The 27,319-nt window shown below is 39.4% G+C and overlaps 1 protein-coding gene across 2 annotated transcripts; it reads right to left on the bottom strand.

The window, feature by feature from the left end:
* Nucleotides 1–26,950, bottom strand: ergic1 (endoplasmic reticulum-golgi intermediate compartment 1). Of its 2 annotated transcripts, XM_047353252.1 has the most exons (11): nt 26,795–26,950; nt 15,166–15,227; nt 10,046–10,118; nt 9,862–9,942; nt 9,589–9,683; nt 6,418–6,542; nt 4,659–4,763; nt 4,495–4,555; nt 4,207–4,307; nt 3,092–3,214; nt 1–1,035 (listed from the first exon to the last, which is right to left on the bottom strand). In XM_047353252.1, exons 1-11 carry the CDS (start codon nt 26,812–26,814, stop codon nt 928–930), a joined length of 954 nt encoding a protein of 317 aa, XP_047209208.1. In that variant the 5' UTR covers nt 26,815–26,950; the 3' UTR covers nt 1–927. The 2 variants fall into 2 exon arrangements, with proteins under 2 accessions (XP_047209208.1, XP_047209209.1); XM_047353253.1 differs by lacking the exon at nt 9,862–9,942.
* Nucleotides 26,951–27,319: the final 369 nt, after the last annotated feature.

The following is a 27,319-nucleotide window of genomic DNA, read 5'->3' on the forward strand; positions in this document are numbered from 1 at the left end:
TTAAACTCTATGGTATCTTTACTTGAGAAAACACATACAATGACAGTCATTTGAGATGAAAAGAAAACATGGCTCTGAAAGAAGAGCAGGCTGACTGCTGGTGTCATCATGGTGCTAGATCAGAGACAACAGTACAGAAGAAAGAACAGCCATTTTAAACAATTACACTAATTACACAATTTCCAATCATTTAAATCATCCAGAAAGTCCAAATTAGACTTGGCTGCTGATGAAATAACTGAAATAATTGCTATAAAATGACCAAAAAAAGGAGTGTTCTACAAAGCAAGTTTATACAGATACAGAAATGACAACAATGAAGCAATTAATAGCTGATGGTAACCATTCACTGAGGGAAAAGTATAAATGACGCACAGACAGAAAATATTTTGACACTTTGAGACACAGAAACACCTTGTTAACAAAGGCTAATAACACTTCATTCAAATATCGACTGGTTTTTGTAGTGATGATGAGCTACACGAGTTAAAATGGTTATGAAAAAAAAAATTGTGATTTAATTTATGCAGAAGAGTGTTGGCACCAAATTTTAAAACCTTTAATGTCGGAGCCATTTTAACGCCAATAAAAAAAAAACGAGAAATGTGCATTGGTAAGTTTCTCCAATATCTTTCCTCAAAATCAATCCCAATTGTAACGAAGGATTCCCTCTTCTCTCCTGACATCGATGAGGGAGTAAGAAGACATGTGATAGTCAGGATCCACACGCCAGCAGCACAGTAGATGGACCTGGAGAGGATCTTCAGTAACTGAAACAAAGTCGGGTAGCCTGGTAGTTATATCGCATGCTTGGTGAACTCCTGGCTCTCTGGGTTGTTTTCAATCAGAAGTGGATCTAGCTAACAGGCTAGCAACTTTGCACTTATAAATAAAATATGAACTGGGTTGAGAGACAGGAGGCAGTCCTCATGACATTTTCCCAATCTGGATCTTCTTCCAGGCTTCAGAGGCCGTGAATATACACGAGTCGATGATCCCAGCAACAGTGAACGTCCCTCCGATGATGGCACAAATCTGCAGAAAACATCACTTTTAAGATCAATGGTTGAGAGTTACAAGGCCTATTTTCTCCCCAGGATAACGTGGCCCACAGTAAGCTGGTCCTGATCACATTCAGTCATTATCCATTACACTCAAAGTAAAGAATGAGCTGGAAACTGGCAAAAAGCCCCTGGATTCACAATCTTTAGCCATGACTAATGATGACACTGCGAGCACATTCATGTCTTAAACCCGCTGCATGAGAAACTAAAACAACACAAAAGACAAAGGAGCTGGTCATCAAATCAATAAATCCAATGAGCAAGATTTCAACAACCAACAGGAAACATTTCTGATGAGCTGAGGGTGAGCAGAGGAGACGAAGCAGTGGGAGACAGAACAGTTTGAGAAGAGGAAAGAAAGTTCATATGTTTTGATAATCCAGGATATTCTAGGTGTGCTTCCATTAAACAGGATTTCTAAAAAAAAAAAAATGTACCCACAACAGCAAACAAAAAGCTCATTTGAAGCGGAGCAGCCAAAAACATAATCACCAATTGAGCGACACAAACACATTTACATAACTACCTCTCCTCTAAAATATTTTGTTGAGGCTAAAGTAGCACTTTAGAAACTTGAGTCTGCAGGAAATTAAGACACCATAACACATAGGTTAAAGGTCATAATGCGGAAAACAGTAACATGTCCCTCAGAGTAGGTACAGCCCTGGTAGAAAGAAAGTACATCTTCATTTGAATTCTAGTATAAAACCCTGGAACTAGTAGAGGGTGTACTTTTTTTAAGCATTACTTATATGTAACTATGAGTTATTACAAGGGTGCCATCTTGGTTCCAGTTGTTGGATTAATAGATTGTTGGAAAATCCCCAGTGACAAACTGCAGGTGAAACACCCAGAATCACATTTGTCCTGTTTTATTCGCTCTTGGTGAGGTAGCAGCAGAAGAGCTTTTGATTTCTGGTCCGACATAAGCATGCTTGTCGTTTCTGAAGGGGTATAGGATTTTATGGAGAAACTTGACACAGGTGTGCTCTCACACACACCCAGAGCCGTTTGGATTCTCCTCTTACTTAACTTTTTGCCCCACCTCTCTCCCTTCCCCTCTTCTCTTTTTCCCCTTTCAGTTCTGTCTCATTACATTTGAAATGGTCCCAAAACAGCTTCTAATAATTTTTTTTTAAGTATATCAAGCAGAGCCTTATAGTGATAGCCATAATGCTCCACTTGTGAAGGTAAATCTGTTGGGCTTCTTCTTGGCACTCGGACAACCATTCTGAGTCCTACTCTACCGGACACGTTTTGTTTTTAAACAGTCAGTAAGTATATTTGTTCATGTGTTCCAAAAACGTAACTGGATGTGGTGACTATGTTGAGATCCAGCAAAAACACAAGCTTTTTCAAAGCATTATCTGATAAATATCCGAACAATATTTGAACATTCATCACAAAAGTGTTCATTTGAGGTTTCACTGCCTTGCTGGGTTACTGGTACCAAAGACTTCATTAAGTTAGTTTTAAAACCTCCAAAATTAGCCATCTTACCGTTCCTACAACTTAAAGTCTTTTTAATGAGATACCAGCAAAGTTGCTGCTCACTGCCTGTCAGCTGACTGAAGGAAAGGTATTAATTATTACTTTTTGTGACAAATATTCCCAGCTCTCAGATTTTAATATGCAGCAACTTTCACTATAAAGAAGATCTTGGCATAATTTATTATATTTTTCACTCTTTCAAATTATTATAAATTAATTATTATTAAATTCCTTTATTCTGACAGACAACCTTTTTGGAAAATTTTGAAACCGAGCCCAGAAAAATCTGGATACAAAAGAAATGGTTGTGAGAATCTCTGGTCGTGTTTTGGTTGTTGTAAACCCGAACATAAGTGAAAGAAAGGGTAAAAATATTGCTCAGTGTCTTAAGTCTGAAACATAAATGAAAAGCAAGCCAGATCTATAACATTTTATGAGGGTGTAACCTTAGCACAGTGGTACAACGGTTCAGAAAACGGAAACATGAGCAGAAATATTCTCAAGAAAACCTGGCAGATATGGGTAAATTCACTGACCGTCGTGATGAAGCGATAAACAGGCTGCCTCCTCTCTGTATACTTGACGGTGATTGGACTGAGGTCATATCTGAACCAAATCGCAGGGATTATTCTGCCTGTGTGGCTGTAAGCAACATATTCCTGCGTAGAAACAAAAGAGATCGTTACTAAGATTTTCAGCAACATCTGACAAAACCGAGCAATTTAATTAGTGGTGAAAAAGATAATCCAACTTGTTGAGAAATCTTTTCAGAGGAAGTTATGAGATTTTTCTGTCTCTGCGAAACGAGGTAGTGCGTCACTGTTGAACTAATTTGGATAAATTTACTTAAAGCCAGAAATGAGTCATTAAAACAGAACCTAGACCAATTAAACTCAGAGGGGGTAAACTAGAGGAGGCCTGAAATGTGCTCAGAGTTTCTGATGACACAGCTTTATGGAGTTTAGATAAAAGTTCATCAGTTAATTCGCCCACTCATTAAATTTGATCATATCACCACATTCTGCATGATGAACAATCCTTCTGTCGGCGTCGACATTTCTGCTTCTGGTGGATGTTTGTTTATGCTTTAGAATGAGGTAAGGGAATATCTTCCTCATTTCCTTGTTTCACAGTTGACCGGCACTGTTGTTAGTCTATACTCCGAACCCAGTTTTCAGTCAACACAGTTCTAGGAAGTGTGTTTATGGGTTTGTTGACATCTTGGGTGATTTTCCATTCACTACAGGTCAACCTTCTAAGCCAGGTGAGGCTGGAAGCTAATGCAGCAATACACCCTTAGTTGAGGTATTCAAGGACCTTCTTATTTTGTCATGTTACAACCTCACACCTTGATGAACTTTACTGAAATGTTGTTGGGAACCCACCATCCCCACTATGAAACATTGTGGTGACAGCATCATGCTGTGGGGATGCTTTTCTTTAGCAAACTTCAGTGTATTTTGATTTTGATTTTATGTGACGGGTGAACTCTGACATCCCATAATAAAATTCAGTGCATCTGAAGTCACCTAATAAGTAAATACAGCCATCTTGTGCGTGATTTAATAGCAGTATAACTACAGCTGTTCTGTGAAGGCCTAAAACAAATGATACAAATAGAAATGAATGGGAAAAAGCCCAGATACAGAACCTTGTTTGCTACCGTGTACTGGTAGGAAAACCTCTGTCTGCCTGATAGGTCTTCATACACAGTGGGCACTATCTTCAGTATGTAGTCGTGTGAAGCCAGCGCTGCAACAGAAGAAGTTATTTCAGGAGAAAAAATAAAAAGCTTGTTGGTTTCTATGTTTTACATTTTGCATCAGCCCTGTGATTCAAGGTGTTTATTTCATTGACTCATCTGATGTTAGTAGTAAGCAGGCTTACACTAATGTCACATAACGGCTGTAATGAGCAGACGGGCTGTTTGAATACGTACGGTTAGATGACAGGCGGTTTGCCCCTCCTAAAGCATTAAAGGCTCCTTGGACTTTTTGCACCTGAATCACAACAGAGAGAGAAGATCCCATTTTTAATCTCAAGTCTATTAAGTCTATTAAAGCTTTGTTAACTTGTGGTGCCTCTTCATGTGCGTGTCCTAACCTGTAGCTTCTCTCCAAAGGCCAGCTTGTGGATGGTGTGAGTCATGTCAGGGTTTTGGGGCTGCGCTGTAGCACCGTGTGTTGACACATGAAAGTTCCCTGGTACCTGCAGAGACACACACACACACACACACACACACACACACACACACACACACACACACACACACACACACAAAGAGTGCCACATATACCATTTGTTTAACTGATGACCAAGTCTACACGCAGGCAGACTTGGTTGGAAACTGAATGTTCTTTGCCACTTTGCTGTTTCTGTATATTTCCATCAATTTTAGGCTAAAGAGCATTAAACATGCAAGTGCTGGGTTAATAATTTTAAAGGCTGTGGAAAGACTGACGCAGGAGATGTGAGGTGGAGCGAACTGGGCTGCATGGGTGTCAGGCTACACTCTACACATGGATGTAACTAAAACCCAAGGATCATTTCTCAATTTAGACTGAGGAAGGAAGGCAGAAAGGGGGGAAGAAGCTCAAAGTTTCATTCAAATTCAACAAAGATGTACAAACAAATAGACCAATCCTTTTCTTTGCCCATACTTTCTCCTTCTCTTTTGCATTTTAGATGATCTTTCGGTGAATGCTTGGGTTAAATTACCAATTCATCCAAATCCCAGAAGCATAGTGGGACATCCAGGGCAATGTTTGGCCCTGGTGGGTTTTTTTCTGTTCAGAGGTTTCTCTTCCAGGGTGGGGACTGTGGAGTGTTGGTTTTCCACAGGATCTTTTTTTCCTAGAACTCCAATTAACATTTTCTTGAGTAAAAAAAAAAAAAAACTAAAACTATTGTCCCTGATTGCATAAAACGTGCACTTCAATTCTGCCACCCACAATGTTTTCCTCCAGTATTTCATTTTCCAAGAACATTTTATTTTTACTTTGGCTTTTAGTTGCGTGATTTTTCACAGTGGGGTACAAAAGATGCCGTTTATGTGAATTTTAAACTTAGAATATTAATCTATCCATCCATCCATCCATCCATCCATCGTCTTCCACTTATCAGAAATTAGGTCTCGGGCGAACAGGTTCAGAAGGGAAACCCAGACATCTCTGACCTCAGCAACTCTCTCTAGCTCATTCTGAGGGAACCAAAGAGTCCTGAGTCCATTCAGTCAGTTAGTATCTTGGATCTCATGACCACCGGTGAGGATTATGGGCCAGTAAATAAAAACCTTTTTTTTTTTTTACATCCAGAGCACCTTACTAAGGATGAAGCTCAAATCACCTCAGACTCCATCCTACCATCATTCATAAACAAAACTCCTATAAACTCCTCCACTTAAGGCAGGGAATGATTTATGACCCAGAGGGCACATTCCACTTCTTTCTTGTTGAGAGCAACAGCCTCTGACTCACAGAAGCTGATTTTTATCCCGGATGGCTCATACCTGGCTATGAAGTGCTCGAGTTTATGTCAACAGAACCACAGCATCTGCAAAAAGCCAAAGATGAGACCCCTAGGCTTCCAAACCACACAGTCTCTTCTCCATGACTACCCCACGATATCCTATCCATGAACCCAGTAAACGACACTATGGACAAGGGGCAGCCCTGGTGGAGTCGGCATGTGGGGAATAAACCAGGACCGGTTTCTAGGGTAGATTTCTACCCTGGTATTCTGATTTGGTTCTGGTTCCTACAGTGGAAACAACATTTGTAAAAAATTCGCGCTAGACTCTCGCCTGATTCTTGGAAACGGGTGCACCTTAAAACCTGACCTCGACGGTGAGACAAGGCCTTACTTTGTTAACGGTGAAGTCCCCCTCGAAGCGGCAGCCCTCCCCCTGGTTCAGAGGAATCTTCATGGAGTTGTCTATGTGACCGACCTCATGGCGTCCCATTTCATCCTGGATGTCCAAACCCACCACTGAAAAAAAAATAAAAAAACAGACATGGAGAAGCAATAAATATGTACAACATACTTACTAATGAATTTAGTAATTTTGCATTCATTGTAATTGTTTTGGAGGGGATTGAAAGTAACTGACTAAATTTCTCTGTAGTGAGAAGAACTCATCCTTGCTATGGTGAAAACTAAAGCAACAAATCATACCTTTACTCATGCGCTTACACAGTCAGTTGTCAAAACAAACATTTTTATGTTGCCAACAACTTCAGACTTTGGATCAAAACCAGAAACAAAACATGCCAATTTGGGGGCTCTATCCTGGAGCCGAGACTGGTTAAACCGATACTAGAACCGTCTTTATCTGCAGCTTTAATCATCATCATTAACAGGGAGTAAAGGGGAAAATGAAGGTATCACTGCAGACAGTGACCCACAAAGTCAATACACAAAGCAAAGTCCAAACATCCTCCCCATCATTGCTTACGCTCTCTTTCTGTGATTTTCCATCCAGACTTCACCCTCTCTCCACCCGCCCTTGCGGGTTTCTGTGTGTTGGCACACCGGCGGTGGCCTATTTTTTAAGCCTCGCTGTCAGCCAGAAGTGAAGCTAGAGAGCTATGCTGAATCTGGGCTCCACAAGTCGCCCGTCTGACCTCTGACATTCAAGACAAGTTAGCCCCCCCCCCTAAACTTCACTCTGTTTATCCAGATCTCAAACTAACGCTGCAGACAAATAAGTGCAGACCATGTGAGGGAGATGTGGAGGTTCTCCTTTTAAGACATTCAGGACTGGAAGGAGGCTGATTTAAAGCTAATCCGTCTTTAAATAGGGCCCGCTATTAATTTTTCCATGAAGTCACAAATGAAGACGAAGCAGGAAAGGTCGGTGTCAATCGAAGATGTTTAGCTAAGAAAAATGTTTTCTTTAAATAACAAAAAAGCCTTCCATGACGAAATGGGTTCTTGGATGACAACCTGTTTGGAGGCCTGGAAAGCGGACTGATAAAGTATTAACTCGCAGCGAGCCAGGCTCAACAAAGCTCTGCGGCTCACTGTTGCGGCATAGTGAAACGTCAGCTTAACATGGTCGTGCTGGTGTTTAAGACCAAGCACACAAGCAATCATGGAGAAGCTTAATTAGAAACAGCAGCCCTTTTATAGGCATGAGGGGAGTAAGACCATCTAAGCTTACAGCTGACTCCATAATCCAAAGCTTCTGTAACAGAAACCAGGATTCAAGCATTTATTAAAGCGGAAAAATCTTGAACTTATTGGGAGTTTTTTGCGCCGCCCGGGCTCTACCGATATGTCAGTGTTTGGTGATGGGCATAGTTTCTGAGCGGAGTCATGATGAGCGAATAAAAAGTGACTCCTTATTATCCTGGCACGCTTAAGCCTGCTGCCTGCCGACTTCTCTGACATCAAAGAGCAGCAGGTGAGCCAGCTGAGGCAACTTCAAGTCAAACACAAATCAAAGCGGAGCAGCAGCAAGAGATTTTATACTTAAGCCAGGCTTGGATCGAATGAGAACACCACAACGCATCTGTTAGGTTACTAAAAATATATTCAGTGCTGGTGGGTGGGAAATTTACACAACACTTAAAATGTCTGGCCATAAAGGATGCATGTGAATTGCCTTTTTTTTTTCCAGGATCCAGGGGTGATAATACAACAAATACCTTCAATGGGTGTTTGGTTCACAAGTTAGATTTTACTGTAGATTTTCTGATCTACGCAGGTTCATACTCATACATACAGACTCAGATATATACATACACCCCAACTAATATTTGGTTAAATGTCCCAAGGGAAGTCACAGAGAAAACAGACACTTTTTCGAGCCATTAACAAGCCTCTGGCACAGGCCTGGCTGCATATTTGACACAAGTTTTGATAGAAATGAAAAGGTCTATACATATTACTTGCTTTCCTGGCACAAACCAGACTTGTAAACATAGTTGTCAATTTTGTTAGGAGGGTTTCAGGTCAAGTCAAGTCCAAAAGCTTAACGTACTAGGCTACTAGTCGTATTTAGGCTACCCTAAAACTAGATTGATGTGTGCTTGTTATCGTTTTGTGTGGCGACACACGACGGTCTCCTAGTTTTGATGATTAAAAGTGAAATTAAAGAATTTGGAGGTGGTTCATTATTCCACCTACTCAGTGCAAAGAACGTATAGCAGAGAAACAGTCCCACAGCATGATGCTACCACCACCATGTTTTACAGTTGGTAACGTGTTGTTGGGTTTTGAAGCTTCACCAAAACAACTGTATCTGTGCCTTTTCAAACCATTATACGTTTCTCCAGACAGTGTTTGGTTTGTCTGCGTGGGTAGCTGCAAATTTCAGTGGAGTTAGAAGATGTTGATTTTAGAGCAGGGGCTAATTGATGAGAGCATTACTTCACAAATAAGCCACACTGGTTCTAACACCTTCCAGTTCATAACAGATTTTAGCTTCAGTAGTCCCTGAAATGTTCTTAAACATCATTTTATCGAAGGGGGAAAGTTTGGGTCAGACGGTTGAAACTTGGACACAATTGACCTCAAACACATCAAAGACTGTTTTCGAATGGCAGAGTCCTGTTCCAGGCACTGCCCTCCCAAAGCAACTGAATATTTGCAGATTAAAGGAAATCAACAAAACTAAATAACTCTGATAAAAGAGAACGATCAACAATCCAGCCAGAATTAGGCTAAAGCTTGTTGGTGACAGGCTACTAAAGGCATCTATCTAAATATTAGTGGGGAGATATATGTGCCTGTGTGTATGATCCCTATCATAAGAGAAAGTCAGTGTCCAATGTGTCCATCCAAGAAAACACCAGTTCAAATGCATCCTGAAAAGCCCAGAAACTGACATGAAATCCATGCCTCTGGTGACTACATGTAAACTTTAAGCCAACACTCTGTGCTGTACAAAATGTATGCAAATGCCAATTAAGGCACTGCTTCATTAGGAGAGGAAAAAATGAGAACGTCTTTAACAATGTGAGAGAAAAAAGCATCCCAGCAGAGAGGATAATGCAGAGAAAAAGAGAGGCGTGTATTTGTAAATACTCACAATCACAGTGTAAGTTTGGCAAACTGATGTTTAAACTCACATCTATCTTCCCACCACTGTCTTTATCAGGGTCATCCACATACAACTCATTTACACTACAGTGGACAAAAAAAGACTAAATGTTAGATACACCAAGCGTGAAAGTTGGTTAATTTACATTTAAAAACATAACAGATTTTCACAACAATCTCAGTACAAAAGGACTCATCTCTTGCTAGACCGCCACAAAAGAATATTTATGAATCTGTGTCTGTAATATCCTTTTTGACAAACCTTCTCCGTGTTATCCAATCATTACACACTGCTGACGCATGCAGAAAGCCAATTTCCTGTGAGGAATATTGTCTCCATTGTCTGTAGCACCAGTGGGGTAAAGGACAGTATAACAAGGAGAATTGGCATTCACTATTAACCCCCTGCGTGTGTCTCAGACGCAGGACGTTACGATCTTACGTACATTTCGGTGGCTATGAATCCGGTCAGCTCGGACAGGAAGAGGAAGAGTATGAAGACGCAGCAGAGGATGGATACTGTGGGAAGAGAGACAAGGAAACACACATTAATCTCAAGTTATACCACCTTGTAAAAGAATGATGCAAACCCCACTGAGCCAGACTTATCCAGTTGTTTTAGAAATGGCTGACCTCAGCTATTGACATAAATGAAATTACAGCACTCATACATTTTTCCCCTCTCATAAACAGTGATTTTACTGCCAGTTTTAAAGCTGTCATTACGCAGGTTTTTAAAGACCATCCTACACTCATTACCCGCTGAATACCAGCACACCAGGCAGCCATTACAGCATCTTTTCTCTGAGAGAGGTGAGCTCACGCTATTCTTTATTCAGAGCTACAAAACAGCTCATTTTCCATAAACACACTCATCCCAAAAGTGGCTCCTCAAAGACCTAAATAAGGAATATCAACCTTAAATCAAAAGAGTTTTAAAGGGGAAAAGCATCCAATTTCATGAGTGAAACTAATGAGCCTAAAAGAAAACAGTCATGTGTTTACTTAGATGAATATAGAAGGAATGGATCTGTGCCGGTGCTGATGTAGTCTGTCCGGTCCGGCGAGATTCTCAGTCAGCAGGTGAGGCGCATTTACGTGGCAACTGTTTCCTGGGATCCCACAAGCACATGACCCTGCAGTAGGCAGGGCGTTGCAGGCAAACTCGTCAGCTTTAGAGGAGGCTTTACATAAGGTAATGTTTAACCAACAAACACCGGGGAGTGTCACCATGACACATAGGTTACCAATTCAGGTTCATCAAAACACTCATTTTTTCCCCGGCTTCAAAGGAAAGCAGCATGTATCCAGGATTATTAAAGGCTAGAGTAAAGAGTTAGCACTGGTTTTACACCGGATGGCAGTGGAGACAATGACTTTGTTTAAAGGTCAGATTACATATTTGTTCCTAGCTGTGAAACTAAGAGTCAGATAAATAACCAGCCCTGCACTTCTCTAACCACATGTGCCTGCATGTGACTTCCACAGTACAGAGTAAACATACCACAGTTGTACCTCATTATAACCAAAATAAGATATGAAGATTTTAGCAGTTTTCAAACATTAACTTTTTTAAAACTTTGGTGTACCAGGATGCTGGTATGCAACCCGTTCCCAGTCCCATTTGTTCTCATACCACTAGGCTGGACTAGCATATTTTCCTCTTACAGCACAGACAAGCTAAGGCTGAACAAACACAATGCACAGAAAAAACAAAAAGCAGCAGTAAACAGTTTGACAATAATGCAAATCTATTGTTGAGGTAGATACCCTAAAAAAACAATCCCAACAGAAGGTGGGCATAAGTATTAGAAAAACAGATCGCTTCAAATATTTGGCTTTTTAATAAACGTCAAATTATGAGCTGGCCTAACTTGAATGAAACAATAACTGTGTCAAATGTGAATAAGCCCAGAGCACACACCCTTAGACAGCGTACAGAGACAGGAAGGGAGTCCACTGTCGACAGGAAGGACTTCCTTGCACTTCCTCTCGGGTGGAAATTTGTGCATAACTATCTAATTTCTTCTCTCCTCCATCATGTGCTACAATCAATACTCGGTTTGCAACATCAAGTCAGTTTATCCACTCTGTCATCCTTTTTTATTTGTTCAGACTTCTGCTTTCATCAGCTGACCGGCAAAACAAGAAAGGGACTGAGGCGCCAAAAATGTGCCATCAGTTGCATTGTAATCTACTGAGCGATGAATAATCAATGTAATCCGTGATGATATGACTTATTGATGACAAGTAGGGAAGAAAAAACATGACCTGACAAGAAAAGCACTTAACCTTCCACTGATTACTTCTCATGTGCTCGAAGGCAATGCAAGTCCATAATCATTAACATTCTCAACATACTTAGTTAACCTAAAACATGTATTTTCCCAAGTTTATGCAGAGGGCGGGTAAACTTCTGTGTTGTACAGGCAGGTACCAGCTGGCAAGGTCTTCCCATAAACTGTTCCTCAACAACAGCTCTGATTTCCAGTTGAACTAAGGTTACCCTTTGCCACAATAAAAAGGCCTGCAAAGCAAAGTCCAAAGGTGTTCTGAATTCTTCCACCAAAGATCATAAAGCCCCTGCTATCAAAGAAAGGCCCTGATATGGAGGCAGGAAACAAAGCTGAAAATATGAAGACAAAACACCTTAAAAACTTAAATAAATGGAGGCCATTTTTAGAGTTGCAACACCAAAAATGTTTTAAGTAACTTATTTTAGATGATGTTACAGCCCAAAGCTATTCCACCACAACCTGGAAGTCTCTCTCTCTCTCTCTCTCCTCTTGCTAGCCATGTTTTTGTTTCTGTTTTTTGTTAAATAAACCCAATTTTAAGTTATTCCCATGTGTGGTTTGTCTTTATTTGTTATGGTCTTTAAGCCAGGCCATAACAATGTTGCTTTCAATTAGCCAGACATACCTGTAATCTTATTAAAATGGTTCTTTTCCAAATGTGTTTTAAAGTTTTTTCTTTTACACACATCTTCAGTCCAGTCCTTGCCCTTGACCATGGCATCAAAATGGACATCTGGAGGGCAAAAATGGTTTAAAAAGGCCCTCTGTAAGACAACAGTAACTGACAGTCTGGCCTTTAGGGAAAAGAAAAGATTAAATCCAGCAAAAGTCTGACTTGAGGGACGCATTATTCTTCTGGTCTAAACCAAGTTTTCAGCAAACACTCTTTAGGAATAATCTTCTTGGTGTTAAAACAGTGTTTCTTTTATTTTCTGTCAAACTGCATTGTCTTTGGTAGTTTTTTGAAGAATAAAGTAAAGAAATCGGGTCCTCATAACAGAGTGCTTGGAAAATGACTGCTGTATCAGTCATGTACTGGAATGAAAATGAAACAACACAAACCTAAATGAAACCTCTGAACGGCCTCCAGGAAGTCTGACAAAACATTGCTCAGGATCATTTAAAAAGGTGTGGCTGCTTGGAAGCAAAAAGATATGAAGATGATTGAAAATATTGATATTTGAAAGCACCTTAATAAGACCAGCAGCCCAAAGTCTGTCTAAAAAAAATGAACGAGTATGAAATAATTTAGGTTTGAAAACTAGGAAAATAAAACAAACGTTACAAACTGTCAATATTAATCACAGTTACTTGTTTAAATAGTGAGTCACTCAATTTGTTTCTTTTCATTTTTAAGTAAATCTATGCAAATCTGCATCTACAATCCTTCAAACGTTCCTCACTTTTTCAATAAAAACATACGTAAGTGCAATAGTGGAAAGTTTTCCCCTAATGTTTTTCACAGAATATTTCAAATTTTACCAAACCAGTCCTTGGTATTAAAATCACCCACAGGTGAAAGGACTACCATACATGGGATCTTGGGTTATATGCCTGTGAAAATGAACCAAAACAGTGTTGAATTCCTAGTTTTGCTCAACAGCAGAGGCTTTCACCCTCAACATATTATGGTTTATCTAAGCTAGACTGATTGAGCCAGAGGGAAGGTTTGTTCATATAGCTGCAGCCGCTCATATCTGACTACACACTTACCTGATACGGAGGCTAGCCGGACACCCTTACTGTCTGTACATAAAAAATGAATGTTTTGAAAGGTTCTCAAGTGCATTAAAGTTTCCACATAACTACCATATTTCTGTCATATATACATTTTAAAACTTGCTTTATTTATTAAAGGAGTTTTGCTCATGTGAAGATGCAATCTGGTGTCATTTTATTGTACAAAAAAACAATGCTAATTATAAATGACATTATTTCTACACGTTCAGGTCGTTTTCTAAATCTAGGTCATACATTTCAAGCATCTAAACTGTAAAGCATTGACGTGAGAGCCATTGTGTTTTCATATGTGTTTATAAGTAACACCTCAACGCTAACAGAAAGATAGTTACCAAGTCCACCTATGACTCATTCAGCTGCCATGTGACATTCTCAGAGCGTCATCCGTTGCCTGAAGGCAACACATTACAGAAACGAGCATCCTTCCTGCTGATACAGCTCAACACTGTGGAATTAACTGACTAGAGGAGTCAAACAAAGAGGTCAAGGTTTGACCTCTTTTTAAAACCTATGGTCAAGAGAGTTCCTTTTAAGCTATCCCAGTGCCACATAACACCAGTATGTGCAAATGTATACATCCTGCAAAATACTACATTTTAAACCTTTCCATACATTATAGCCATAAACATTTCATTGTGATTTTATGTGACAGACCAACACAAGGTTGCATCCACTATTTCAGTGAAGACCTGAGAAATTTTCTATGGAACATTAGTGAAAAAACAAAATCACAAAGACCCCAAAACACAGCAAACAGTTTAGTTTGATAGGTTATAAAAAAATATCCCCAGTAACTATTTTGCTCCACAAAACTGGTATTTATGAAAGAGCGACAAGAAAAAAGCCATAGCAAAGGAAAGACATAATGAGCCCTATATTGGATACAGCAAACATATGGAAGAAGGGGCCATGATCAGATGAGAGACAACTTGAAACTTTTAGCCAGAATGCAAAATACTGTTTGCCAAAAAACCGACACTGCACATCCCTCTGAAAACACCATAACCAAAATGAAACATGGTGGTGGCAACATCATGCTGTGGGGATGCTGGTGAGTTGATGTGAAGGTGGATGAAGATAATTACAGGGCAATTCTGATAGAAAACATTTTAGAGGCATCAAAAGACTTGGGATTGGGGTGGAGGCTCAACCTCCAGCAGAACAGCTGGCCCTATAACCAGACCTCCAATGAAATGATTTAGATCAAAGTAGATTAATGTGTTACAATAGCCCAATCCAAGTCCAGACCAAAATCCTGTCCTGATGTTTAAAACCAGGTATCACTGTCCTTCCACGTCACAATAATGTCATTTGTATTGTTCTATCATGTATAATCCCAATAGAATAAATTGTTAATGGTTGTAATGTGGTAAATGTTAAAAAAACAAAACAATTCAAGGGGTGTGAATACTTTCATACAAGGGTGGATCTCTACAAAGTTGGGGTATATGGTTACACATACACATCTACATAATATACATAACGAATAGATACTTAGAATATCTGCTTGTGTATGGAGGCCTACTCACTGAAAGCTCCTGTGTAGGTTGGCTGGGTGAGATCTTTTGGCACTTTCCTGTAGATATCAAATCTAAGAGGAGAAAGAAATGGGAAAAAGAACAGGGGAAGGGGAGTGAGTAAAATAACATAGCCAAAGTAAACAGTGCGTAATGAGAAAACCAGCACATTCTGTACCCATCGTGGAGTGCGATATTACAGAGGAGAGGTGGAATGTTAGCTCTGGACCGCAGCCATCACACGTAGTGGACTCAAGATGGGTAAAAAGTCAACCTTTTTACAGGGTACACCTCCTCCTCTGTATGGGTGCTCTTTTATTATGATCTGTGCCACAAAAAGCCAAACACAAGCATGCGAACCAATATTCAGTAAATAATATTTGAGGGTTTTTATCTTTCCAACAGTGAGGGCTTGGGGCCACGCTAAGAATCAACTTCAGGTTTATTGTGCAACCTTTCATAAAACTAATAAATACCAGCAGGTTTTAGTTAAAATCATTTCCATCCCATCTTCTTGTGAAATATTATTACTCCCCATTTGGGCAGTTAAACAAAAAAAAAAAAACTTCAAAACATCGCAGAAACTATTCCCGTCCGGGAGCTCTTGCACATATCCTTTTTGGGCAGTAAAACACTTTCAGGGCTGAACTCCATCCCTGACTGCACACATCCCACCCATGTACCACTTCCCTTCTCATGCTCACTCTCCTTCCACCTCTCCTTTCAAAACAGATGCATTTGTCCACATTTCTTCCACTGTCAGCAGCCAGAAAAGTGTTCACAGCTGATGCAGTGCAGGGTAGATGAGGAAGTATGAGAAGGAGGGCTTCCTTTCCAGCCAGGACTGGGCTGTTGCTCTTATTTTGCCTCAGCTTTCACTTCTTTTTTGTTGCTTTTTAAGCCATTTGAAATCATGTATCTGACACCTTAGTCTGGCCCCTTGCATGCCAATAAGCAGCTAAACAGGATATATGAGCCAGACAGTTTAGACAAGAGTTTACAGGGAGGTCAGGGTGAAAAAAACTTAACTTGAATGTTGAGGGGGAGCGTCTTTCACCTCATGATCTCCTGATAACCACCCGACAGGTGGAAAGCGGCCCTATTAGTCTAGCCAAAAGGCTATCAAGTTGAATTTTGTTGATTTTCACTCATCTGATTTCAGGTCCGGGAATGCATACTTCCTTCTGGGTTTGTTTCGCTTTAACGGGAAAAAAATTTACCCAAGTTATGTGGTCAGACTTTTTACAAAACTGGAAGTCTGGCTCTCACAAACATGACATGTTTGCCAGGTGCACCGTCTGAGGTATGTGGAAAACAGAAACTCACGGAGACTGGATTTGTACATATCATATATGACCAGCCTTATATAAAAAAAAAGGGAACCTTCCAAAAAATTATACATTTTATTCACTGTTGCACAAAGATTTAGTCAAAACCTCCGTTCCCATATGAACACAAGCAAAGATCAAACTGGTTTCCAAATTGTACACATTTACATAGGTTTCATTCAACCTTAGTCTTTCACATTAAAATAATGAAAAAGAAAAATCAAAGTATTTCATAAAGTCAGGGTAGACTTAATTGTTTGTTCCTGTCAAAAATGCTCATAAACTCATGATATTTCTGTTTTGCCTGGATGATTTCTATGATATTCTCACTGAAACAAAACTAAGTCTGTAAGATATGAAAAAACTAATGTTTAGTTTTTTTTCATTTTTGACTCAAGTGATTTTTTTTTAGGACGTTTATTTTAGGTCCAAAATAATCAAATTTCAACCTTTACCATCACTCCAGGGTGCACGTTCTTCCTAGGGAAGATCCCAAATATCAGATCGGGGTCCTGATAACCGATTTTCCAAGTCCCTGACTAAACTGTATTACAATTCTTGCAATTCCTATGAAGTCAGATTTTATGTTAGTCTCCACAGCGCTACAAGCGAGTCATGCTGCTGCAGCAACTTTATAAAAAGAAAATTCACAACTTTTTTGAGTGTATTACAAAAATGTGTCATAGACTGTGCACGTTCTTTTAATAGTTTTGGTTTTCATGATCAAGTTTAGTGTATACAGTGATGGTCACAGCAAGCAACAGACCGTATTGGCTGCTGCAGCTTCCTGTCTCTCTATGTCATGTGATCTGCTCTGCATGCTGTGTTCAGTTAGTTGTCGGTGTGGGGTCAGCAGTGCAGAGAGCAGCTGAAACGCTTGTCAATACATTTTATGCTGTGTAAAGCAAAGTACTAAGTTAATTGAATAACAGAACATTTTCCTGTAAGTTTTGTCCAAATACAATTAACTGGAACCTCAATAAAATATTTTACCAGCCAAATTATCAAGTCATAACAAAACAGTGAGCAAACATGCTAACTTTAGCAAACTACTTCACATGAAAACATCATCACAAGGAGCAAAACACGGGTTTATTGAAACCTGTAGTTGTACGCGTTGAGTCAAATAAAGCTTTAGAAACTAAGGATAAAGCTATCCCCATTTTAGGTAACGTCGTTGGAACATTACAGAAATCTTCTTAAATTAGTTGTGTTGTAGCAACATATTAGGGGTCTCCTGCTGAAACTCCAGTTGCAAAAATATGTCTGTCACTGTGAGAATTACGACCATATATTGGCAAATTCCAAATCTTGAATGATTCGGATCAGTATTGGATCAAACATTTTGGGACACTCTTGGTTATTTTTAAGTTGAAGGAACATAAGAATTTGACTTTCTCCCAATAATGGGTGCAAATCCTAATAGAGGTTTCTGAATTTTCCAGAACTCAACCGTACCTCCTTTTTTCCCGTTTACTGCTGATTCCTAATTACAGTATGAGGAAATGGTTGGCTGAAAACAGCTTTTTTTCTTATTCTTTCTCTTACCTAAATTTTTCACCTTTTAGATGTTGATTAACGCAATATTAGGTAAAGCAAATGTTAGAACATTGAATTACATAACATTTAACAACTGAATATTGCTTTGCAAATATTGAATTTCCAAAATTATTTCGTGAAGGTGCATCTGATAGATAATTGTAGCTGATAAAAAAAAACACATTTTCTGTTCATTTCATTTCATCCCTGGCTATGTCAGGTACTGGTATCAAGGTATACCAAGGTTTTAAATGCTCCGACTTTTAAAAACTAAAGTGATGGCAGAGAAAGTGCCAGTGTGACTTAGGTTTTCTCCAGCCATATGTAGCATACAGAAACACAAAACTGGCCCTCCCTGACATGATGCTGTGCACTGCCGGTCAGAGGAAAGAAAGCTCCTACACCGTTCCATTGCTTTTAAAAAACTGGCTGTTTGGAAAAGGAGTGCATTCACTCTCTGCTGTTCTGCAACTACAGTTGGCGAGCTAAGAGCAATTAGTAAGACTTGTATATTACTGCTTTAAATCTTTGTTTTAATATGTTTATATTGTGGAGTTTTTACTTGAGGTAATCATACTGTAACATTTTTTACTGACCCATACCTGTACCTTTAAAAAAAAAAAAATACTAATGAATAAAGCATATAGATTTTGAGAAATTTCCACAAAAAAACATTACTGCAAGGGAGAGCAGTTTAAAGGGCCTGACCCCTGATGGCATGGCAACAACCTAAAGAGTTGAACACTGCCGAGTTGCTTTTGCAAATGTAAAGGGCGTCTTTTTTTGCTGTAACAGCATCTGCATTCAGACATGAGTATGTTTAGCAGGCAACTTCCCAAAGCTAAATTAAAACCTGAGCGAGGAAACAAAATCTCACTCATCCGGTCACCCGATACCTGAGGTAGGTAGAGGCTCAACACTCCATGTGAGCTGTAAATAGCCTCAGACAGAAGCACGGAGGACGTTCTGGATATATTTACAAACAAGATACACTTGGCCAAGTGCACTAATTTAATGCTATGGCATTACAGAGTCTGTGTGTTTTTAGCAAGTAAAGCATCATACATCTAAAATTACACAGAATTCAAGCTTTATACATCACGATGTTAAAGAATGTAACTAGATTACTAACTGGCTGAAGGATAGCAATCGAAACAAATACCCTGAATTTTTCATTATCCAACACCAACGGATCTGGAGCCTACATGAGCTTTGACATTACTTTACAAAGATATGTAAGCATCACATCCTTATTGTTGCAAAAAATACAATTTCAACCATTACTATGCAGCACTTTGAAGTTGATAATATATAAGTGCAAATATTGCCAACACGGAGGTCAGACAAGTAATCTTAGAAAGAGATGACTAGCCTGAGTTAAAATGTGACACCCAGAGACACCCACCTTGAGTTTGAAAACAAACTGATGAAGGCTAGGAAGATGTCTCAAAAAGGGGTTTTGTTTGCGTGTTAATATAACTGTTGACTAAAGGACATGGCCACAGCACAAACTTGTTGCCTCAATTGTTAGTTTACACTGATCTAGACATCAGCTTTTGAACATAGGTGCTCAGGTGCATTATAAAAACTCTTTCAAGAAGTATTCACTCAGGTCAATTCATGTCTGTTTCTGAACTGAGGGTGATTAGACTAGCCATGAGCTGGTTACTGGTATCAAGGTATAACCAACATTTTAACGTGTGTTCTCCTGTTGTTTGAGGCACTCAGAAACAAAATGCTGCCCCTTCCCCACCCATTGCTCACAGTGCTAGGCAGCTAGCAGAAAGAAGGCCAATACATTTATCTCCCTCACTCAAAATAAATATACATTTATTTTACATTTGGAAATATTTCCAGTTGCAAAAAACACAGACCATCATTGCATTAAAAACAAAAGCGTGACACCTACCACTCTTATTAACTACACTTTAAAACTACAACTAGCAAGCTATGAGCAGCACGTCTTAAGCAGCCGACTGCACCACCCAAATTATAGACTGACCAGTTATCCAGCTTATATTAGCTTGTTATACTTATGTTAGTCTATGAAAAGCTGAATAGCAAAAAGCTGTAAAATCCTGAGTATGTAAATCAAACACATCAAAAATACACATATGTAACAGCATCAACAGCATAAATAATTCTTGCTAATCTAAAGCAATTAAATCATTTTGCAGCTTTTGTTTCTATTATTCTGTATTAAGTGATAATAATGTCGTCACACTGTGAGAATTTCTCAGCGGCCCATGCCTAGCGTGTTCACACTCATTTCAGCTTACTCATAGTTGGAAGTGTTTTATTTATCACACAGTTAGTGTTAGCAGACTCTCCTCCATTGATAATCATTCAGCCACAAGGTAACATGAATCCAGCACTAAATCAGCCTGCAACTGTATCTGAAAAGAGCTGTTGAGCCATATACAGAACAGGAACTAATATCTATCTAATGTAATACATTAGGCAAATCATAAAATAAACAAAATGATTTTCCACTAAAACATGTATGAGCCTGGTTTTGGTCATGTGAGTGATTAGGCAGTTAGTTGCCTTACCCAAAGACACTTTAACATGCTATAAAGTTCCTCTAAAACAGTCCACAAACATAAAAACAAATACATTGTTAGATCAAGAATCAGAATTTCCCAGGCAGTACAGCTGTACGGTCAGTCAAAAAAAGGGATGGTTTGATGGTCTTCTGACATTATCAGTTAAGTACAGACCTTTATCTGTAATCAGTAATTTCTCCATTCTCATTAAAACTACCGGACACAAAGTACATTTACGGTTAGCCTCAACTCCACTGCCAGTATTTTTAAACCAATATTTAAAAGCTGTAGTGAAATATCTTCAATGGTTTACATGTGGGTGACTTTTATGGGCAACATCCTGCCTTCATATTAACAATTGGCTGATGTTTGTAATTTCCTGAATTTCTTTAAATATAGTTGCCAAATATAGTTTCCTTTCTGACATGTCACGACCCAATCTTCTTTGAAGGGACTGACATGTTTTGTCAAAGGAAGGACACGGTGTACCAGCACCATTTCATGTGCTGAAATAAAGGCACGGGACCACTTTTCTCAGAAAAAGTCTTACTAAATAAACCCCATCTTGAGAATGAGTCACACTAGTTCATCCTCTCCTTGAATTACACATAATGGACACTTCAGGCTGTCACATACTAAGACAGCACGCTGTACCTACACCTCTCTGTGTGTAGAGGTGTACGTCAAGGATGAGACAGCTGTTACACAATCAAGATAAGAGGATTAATAAGACATAAACTAAACAACTGAATTCTAACTAAAGCTCTAAAGACACAATGATCTAATACTCTCTTTGGCAAACACTCAACATCCTCCACTGAGCTCGAGGCAAACATCTCAACTGTCAATAGATGAGACAAGTTAAAGAGCCATTAAACTTTAAAGGAAAATTCCTCAAGTTATCAACATGTTCAGCTCTTCCCTCATTCAGAATAAGGTTACCTTTATATATCCCAAGTAGGCATGAGGTGGTATGAGATTCTCACTGTGTTTCACATTGTGTGTATATATATATATATATATATATATATATATATATATATATATATACACACACACAGGGGTTGGACAATGAAACTGAAACACCTGGTTTTAGACCACAATAATTTATTAGTATGGTGTCGGGCCTCCTTTTCCAACCAATAGAGCATCAATTCGTCTTGGGAATGACATATACAAGTCCTGCACAGTGGTCAGAGGGATTTTAAGCCATTCTTCTTGCAGGATAGTGGCCAGGTCACTATGTGATACTGGTGGAGGAAAACATTTCCTGACTGGTTCCTCCAAAACACCCTAAAGTGGCTCAATAATATTTAGATCTGGTGACTGTGCAGGCCATGTGAGATGTTCAACTTCACTTTCATGTTCATCAAACCAATCTTTCAACAGTCTTGCTATGTGTATTGGTGCATTGTCATCCTGATACACGGCACCGCCTTCAGGATACAATGTTTGAACCATTGGATGCACATGGTCCTCAAGAATGGTTCAGTAGTCCTTGGCAGTGACGCGATCATCTAGCACAAGTATTGGGCCAAGGGAATGCCATGATATGGCAGTCCAAACCATCACTGATCCACGCCCATGCTTCACTCTGGGCATGCAACAGTCTGGGTGGTACACTTCTTTGGGGCTTCTCCACACCGTAACTCTCCCGGATGTGGGGAAAACAGTAAAGGTGGACTCATCAGAGAACAATACATGTTTCACATTGTCCACAGCCCAAGATTTGCGCTCCTTGCACCATTGAAACCGACGTTTGGCATTGGCATGAGTGACCAAAGGTTTGGCTATAGCAGCCCGGCCGTGTATATTGACCCTGTGGAGCTCCTGACGGACAGTTCTGGTGGAAACAGGAGAGTTGAGGTGCACATTTAATTCTGCCGTGATTTGGGCAGCCGTGGTTTTATGTTTTTTGGATACAATCTGGGTTAGCACCCGAACATCCCTTTCAGACAGCTTCCTCTTGCGTCCAAAGTTAATCCTGTTGGATGTGGTTCGTCGTTCTTGGTGGTATGCTGACATTAACCTGGATACCGTGGCTCTTGATACATCACAAAGACTTGCTGTCTTGGTCACAGATGCGCCAGCAAGACATGCACCAACAATTTGTCCTCTTTTGAACTCTGGTATGTCACCCATAATGTTGTGTGCATTTCAATATTTTGAGCAAAACTGTGCTCTTACCCTGCTAATTGAACCTTCACACTCTGCTCTTACTGGTGCCATGTGCAATCAATGAAGACTGGCTACCAGGCTGGTCCAGTTTAGCCATGAAACCTCCCACACTAAAATGACAGGTGTTTCAGTTTCATTGTCCAACCCCTGTATATATACAGTGTGAAATACAGTGAGAATCTCATAGCCTGCTCCCTAGCCTGCAGTCAGCTCCTTCATCGCTACTTTAATAAGAATGATGGCTGGCAGGTCTTGCTTTCCACATCATAACTGTTCTTCATGACCTGTAAGAGAATAGGCTTTTTCTTGTATGGTAAATGACAGCAAAATGTAGAAGGCTTCTTTCAAACAGCTGATTGGCAGTGTGCAGCAACAGGGGGAGCTCTGTGCTCCATACAGCCAACAGTGGTCACTCTGGTGCTTCTGGCATTTCATGATAGGCATGTTTTTCAGTTAAGAAAGTAACTTCTTCAAACCGTGACACCAGCAACGGGCCTAATAACCTCATAGGAAATATGAAAATTTAAAGCATCTGAATTCATCAAACTAAACATTGGCGTTTTTTTCTTTTCTAAATGCGACAATATACACTACTGGTCAAAAGTTTTAGATACACTTTCTTACTTAATGGGACTCCTTACTTTCATTACTACTTACATTGCAGATTCTCATCAAAGGCATCAAAACTGTGAATAAACACACATGGAATTACGTACTATACAAAAGGCGTGAAAAAACTATAAACATTTCATTATTTTAGATTCCCAAAAGAGCCACCCTTTGGTTTGATTACTGCTTTGCTCTTTTGGTATTCTCTCCATGAGCTTCATGAGGTGGTCACCTCAAATAGTTTTCCAAAGAGCCTTGAAAGAACTAACCAGAGGTTCACTTAGAGACGGTCAAAGGTTAATATTTCAGTCATCACAGCAAAGGGCGGCTACTTTAAGGAATCTAAAATACAAAACATGTTTAAAGTTCTTTTACAATTTTTCATTTGCTTCATAATTTCATATGTGTTTGTTCACTGGTTTGATGCCTTCAGCGAGAATCTACATACAATGTGAATAAATAGTCCTAAACATAAAGAAAACCATTAAATGAGACTGGTAGTGTATATTAAACATTTTTCTTTTTAGCGCTTGTGGTTGAGATTGAAAAAAAATACGTAAAACAAAATACAACATTAGGCTACATATTAAAATGACTGCTGTGATGGTAAAATATTCTAATTTAAGGAATGTACTATGCACATATACTTTATGCTGTGATAATTACCTGCACTTCAAAACACAAATATGGGTATACTTTAATCTAGACAATACAGTGGCTTTTGTGCCATCTGAGATGTTTTAAGAGCTCCAGAGCAGGATTCAATATTGTTGAATATGGCAATGACAATATTGATTGTTATTAGGTCACATTTTTCCCCACTCTGTTCTCCCTGATCACTAAAATCTGTAAGATCGGTCCTTTACCACTACGATATCGCCCACAATGAAACTGCAATGAGAACTGCGACATGATATAATGGATTGCTCTGCTAGAAAGCTGTGCCACGTTGCCTTTTACCCTACAAAACTATAAAGACTGGGATGCCCCACTAGCACAAAACCTAGAGTTGGAAATAAAGGGAAAGGGGTGAAATGTGAAGTACAATATTCTCTCTTTGAAGTGTTCTTATGCATTTTGCATCCCTGACATTATTAATTTACGGTAAAGGTTAGTGATTAGACGCATGTGCATTATTTCTTAGAAAAAACATGGCCTTTTTGTATTACATAAACTTTTTCATGTGTCACGAATTAAAGCCTGTAGCTCACCTTTGCTTGATAAAAGTGACCAATAGAGACCATATGGCAGCATATCAGCACACATTTTACAGCATGCCAGCATCACATCATCAGCCTCGTGAGAATAGCACAGTTGATCAAGGTATGCTGAACGTGTCCACTGACACAATACATTAATTCAGCACTCTAACTTCCCTTAATTAGCCTCAACATGAAAGTCTTACCCCCGATCACTCACGCGTGCCTTAATGATGTTTCTGAGCCCTTGACACCTTTTTCCTTGCAACAATAATTTTGGGCACATAACTAAACTGGAGGACAGCTGCTTCCTGGTAACTTATTTACATTTTTTGTAAATGCTGCTGAATTTAATTTGCATCTTTTCTGTTTGTTTTTTTGACGAATGCATTTAGGGACTTTTAGGTACTCAAACTTCATGTCGTTTGGCTTTAAAAGCCACACAGAAATACGATAAATGACACTGTTCAAAGGCTAAGTAGAACTGTATTAGTTTCTTTATTTGGGATTCCAGAGGTCATTCAGAAACAAATGTAGAATAACATATGTTTCAGTGTACCTCTGGTGTGGTTAGGCAAAAAAAATGTGGGTTTCTGGGAATACAAGCCACTCTACTGCATGGTGTAATATACAGAAATGAATCATACTCTCACATTGATGACTAAGGCTGCATTAGTGTCTGTTGGTCAGTCAAGTCACTTCCAATTGTTGTAATACAGCTCTTGGTCTAACAATGGCACAAAGTGTGAACACATCATGACCACCCCATCAACTCCTCACACATCGGCCTAACACAGTCTTTTAATAACATGATGTCCGGCAAATGAATTCTAATCGCAGCAAAACTGTGAAGGGGGAGTAAAATGAGAACAAATGTCATCAATAATAGAAACAGATGGCTTGTGTGCCTAAAAACTGCAAATGGCAACCAAGTTAGCTATTAATTACATGGTACAAATGAACATTGGGACTGTTACCATAGTTGCTTCATTTACATGTTTATATTACTAGTTTCTTGATCCAGTAGTCAACACATTTTTGCTATTTCTTAAAATAAAAAGCGTACTAGAAATTAATATCATATTTAAGCTTTTCTATTTTATTTGATGGTTTTGAAAAGGTATAATGCACAGTTCACACGGAAGGATTTTTATGCCAATTTGTGACCCCCTAAAGGGTGGGCTGGCCACACGTGGGCATAAAAAATCTCAGAGAAACCAAAATCAAAACCAATGACTGACTTTGAAAAATGCAGTGAAAATTAAAGCATAATCGGAAAAGGAGGGTGCATTCGCTGACGTGTGGACAACTCAGCTTCAGACATTAATCCAACAACTTGCCACACAGGGGGTGGGGGTCATGGACAACCTGACCAGATGGAGTGACCAACCAACCATCTGCTTAGTATACTTGTGGTCTTGTGTAAAAAGTACGACATCAAGAAGGGATAATACTCTGCACAACAACAATGTTTTTTTGTAAACTACTACTGAGTATAGTGAGTGTTTATTCTATATTTTGCATCCAAATACCAATAAATTAGTGTAGAATAATCGTATGTAAAAAAAAATGGCTAAAGGTTTTGATATTCTTTGTTCGTCTTGGGTTGGGGGAGGTAAATATTGTGACACTGTGACTTTTTGGCATTTTAACTTTGACTGCATGCTGCAGCTCATAATGTGGTGTAACAACAAGATCAAACGAGAAAAGGAACTGGGAAAGTATCTGTTACAGAGTTTGTAAAGGGTGGCAACGAGCAAATATCTTGTGTTTTAACTACGGTGCGACAGCTCCCTTTACATTGGGTGTGACAATTAGTTATTCCCCAAGTTTCACAAGGTTAGCTGAATGAAGTGTTTATTGATCAATAATGTTTCTCATTGGCGTTATGGAGCAAGTATGCCAGAAATGTGGCATCACTTTGTTGTTAGTGATGTTTACAGCGTCACACGTTTGTTGAAACCAGTTTCATGCCTTCGAGCTGAACAAGGAAATCTGCACATGCGCAGGGAACAAACCACAAAAACTCATTCAGCATACCTTAGCATCACTCCTTTGAGTCGAAAATAAACTACAGGGTCACCATTATTTAACTCACAAACACAGACAGTACAACTGATATTGCATTTTCTGTATGTGCGTTGCTGTAATCAGTTAATTAATTATCCAGGACCCTCAGATTGCAAACACCAACACGCTCCCTTTAAATGTAAACCCGGGCGAGCAGAAGCCTCCTACTCACCTCCTAACATCGAAAGGCATGATGTTTACGCGTTTGACGGGGAAATTGGCTGACAAATATAAACAACAAGCGAATTTTTTCAGCTTTCTTCTGCGCTACCGGCTGTTCATCCGAACCGGTGTAACGTCAGCTTAGGACGCTTTGCAAAAGCTGATTGGCTGAGAGCTACTTCCGGCTTACTGTGATTCTGTTTCCTTCGCGAGTGCGTCATCGCTGTGTGACAGTTGCCATGGTTGCTTCGACTCAAGTTTAAAACAACGATGATAAAGTTAACACAGCTCTATTTCAAGGCTTACCATCTATCCTACTGCTGGCTGCTTTTGTACCAGTTATGCCAGTGGTGTGAAGTAGAAAAGACTTTGATGTCTTATCAATTTAAATAATTTTAATATTCAATATAGTACACGTATTATCCAGCTAACACGTTTTAGTGCATTTTGAAACTATGGGCTTTTTGTGGACTGCATTCCGAATGTCATCCAAAAAACATTAGCCTACAGGGTGTTAAAACGATCACAAACGCAC

This window comes from Girardinichthys multiradiatus, chromosome 23 (genome assembly GCF_021462225.1).
Source record: "Girardinichthys multiradiatus isolate DD_20200921_A chromosome 23, DD_fGirMul_XY1, whole genome shotgun sequence".
NCBI classification, from domain to species: domain Eukaryota; kingdom Metazoa; phylum Chordata; class Actinopteri; order Cyprinodontiformes; family Goodeidae; genus Girardinichthys; species Girardinichthys multiradiatus.

Coding starts and splice junctions, on each gene's coding strand:
- ergic1 (XM_047353252.1), bottom strand. CDS start 26,814: ATGCCTTTCGATGTTAGGAG. Junction 15,228..26,794: donor ATGCCTTTCGATGTTAGGAG/GTGAGTAGGAGG, acceptor TTCTCCTCTTAG/ATTTGATATCTACAGGAAAG. Junction 3,215..4,206: donor AGTACACGGTAGCAAACAAG/GTTCTGTATCTG, acceptor GTTTCTACGCAG/GAATATGTTGCTTACAGCCA.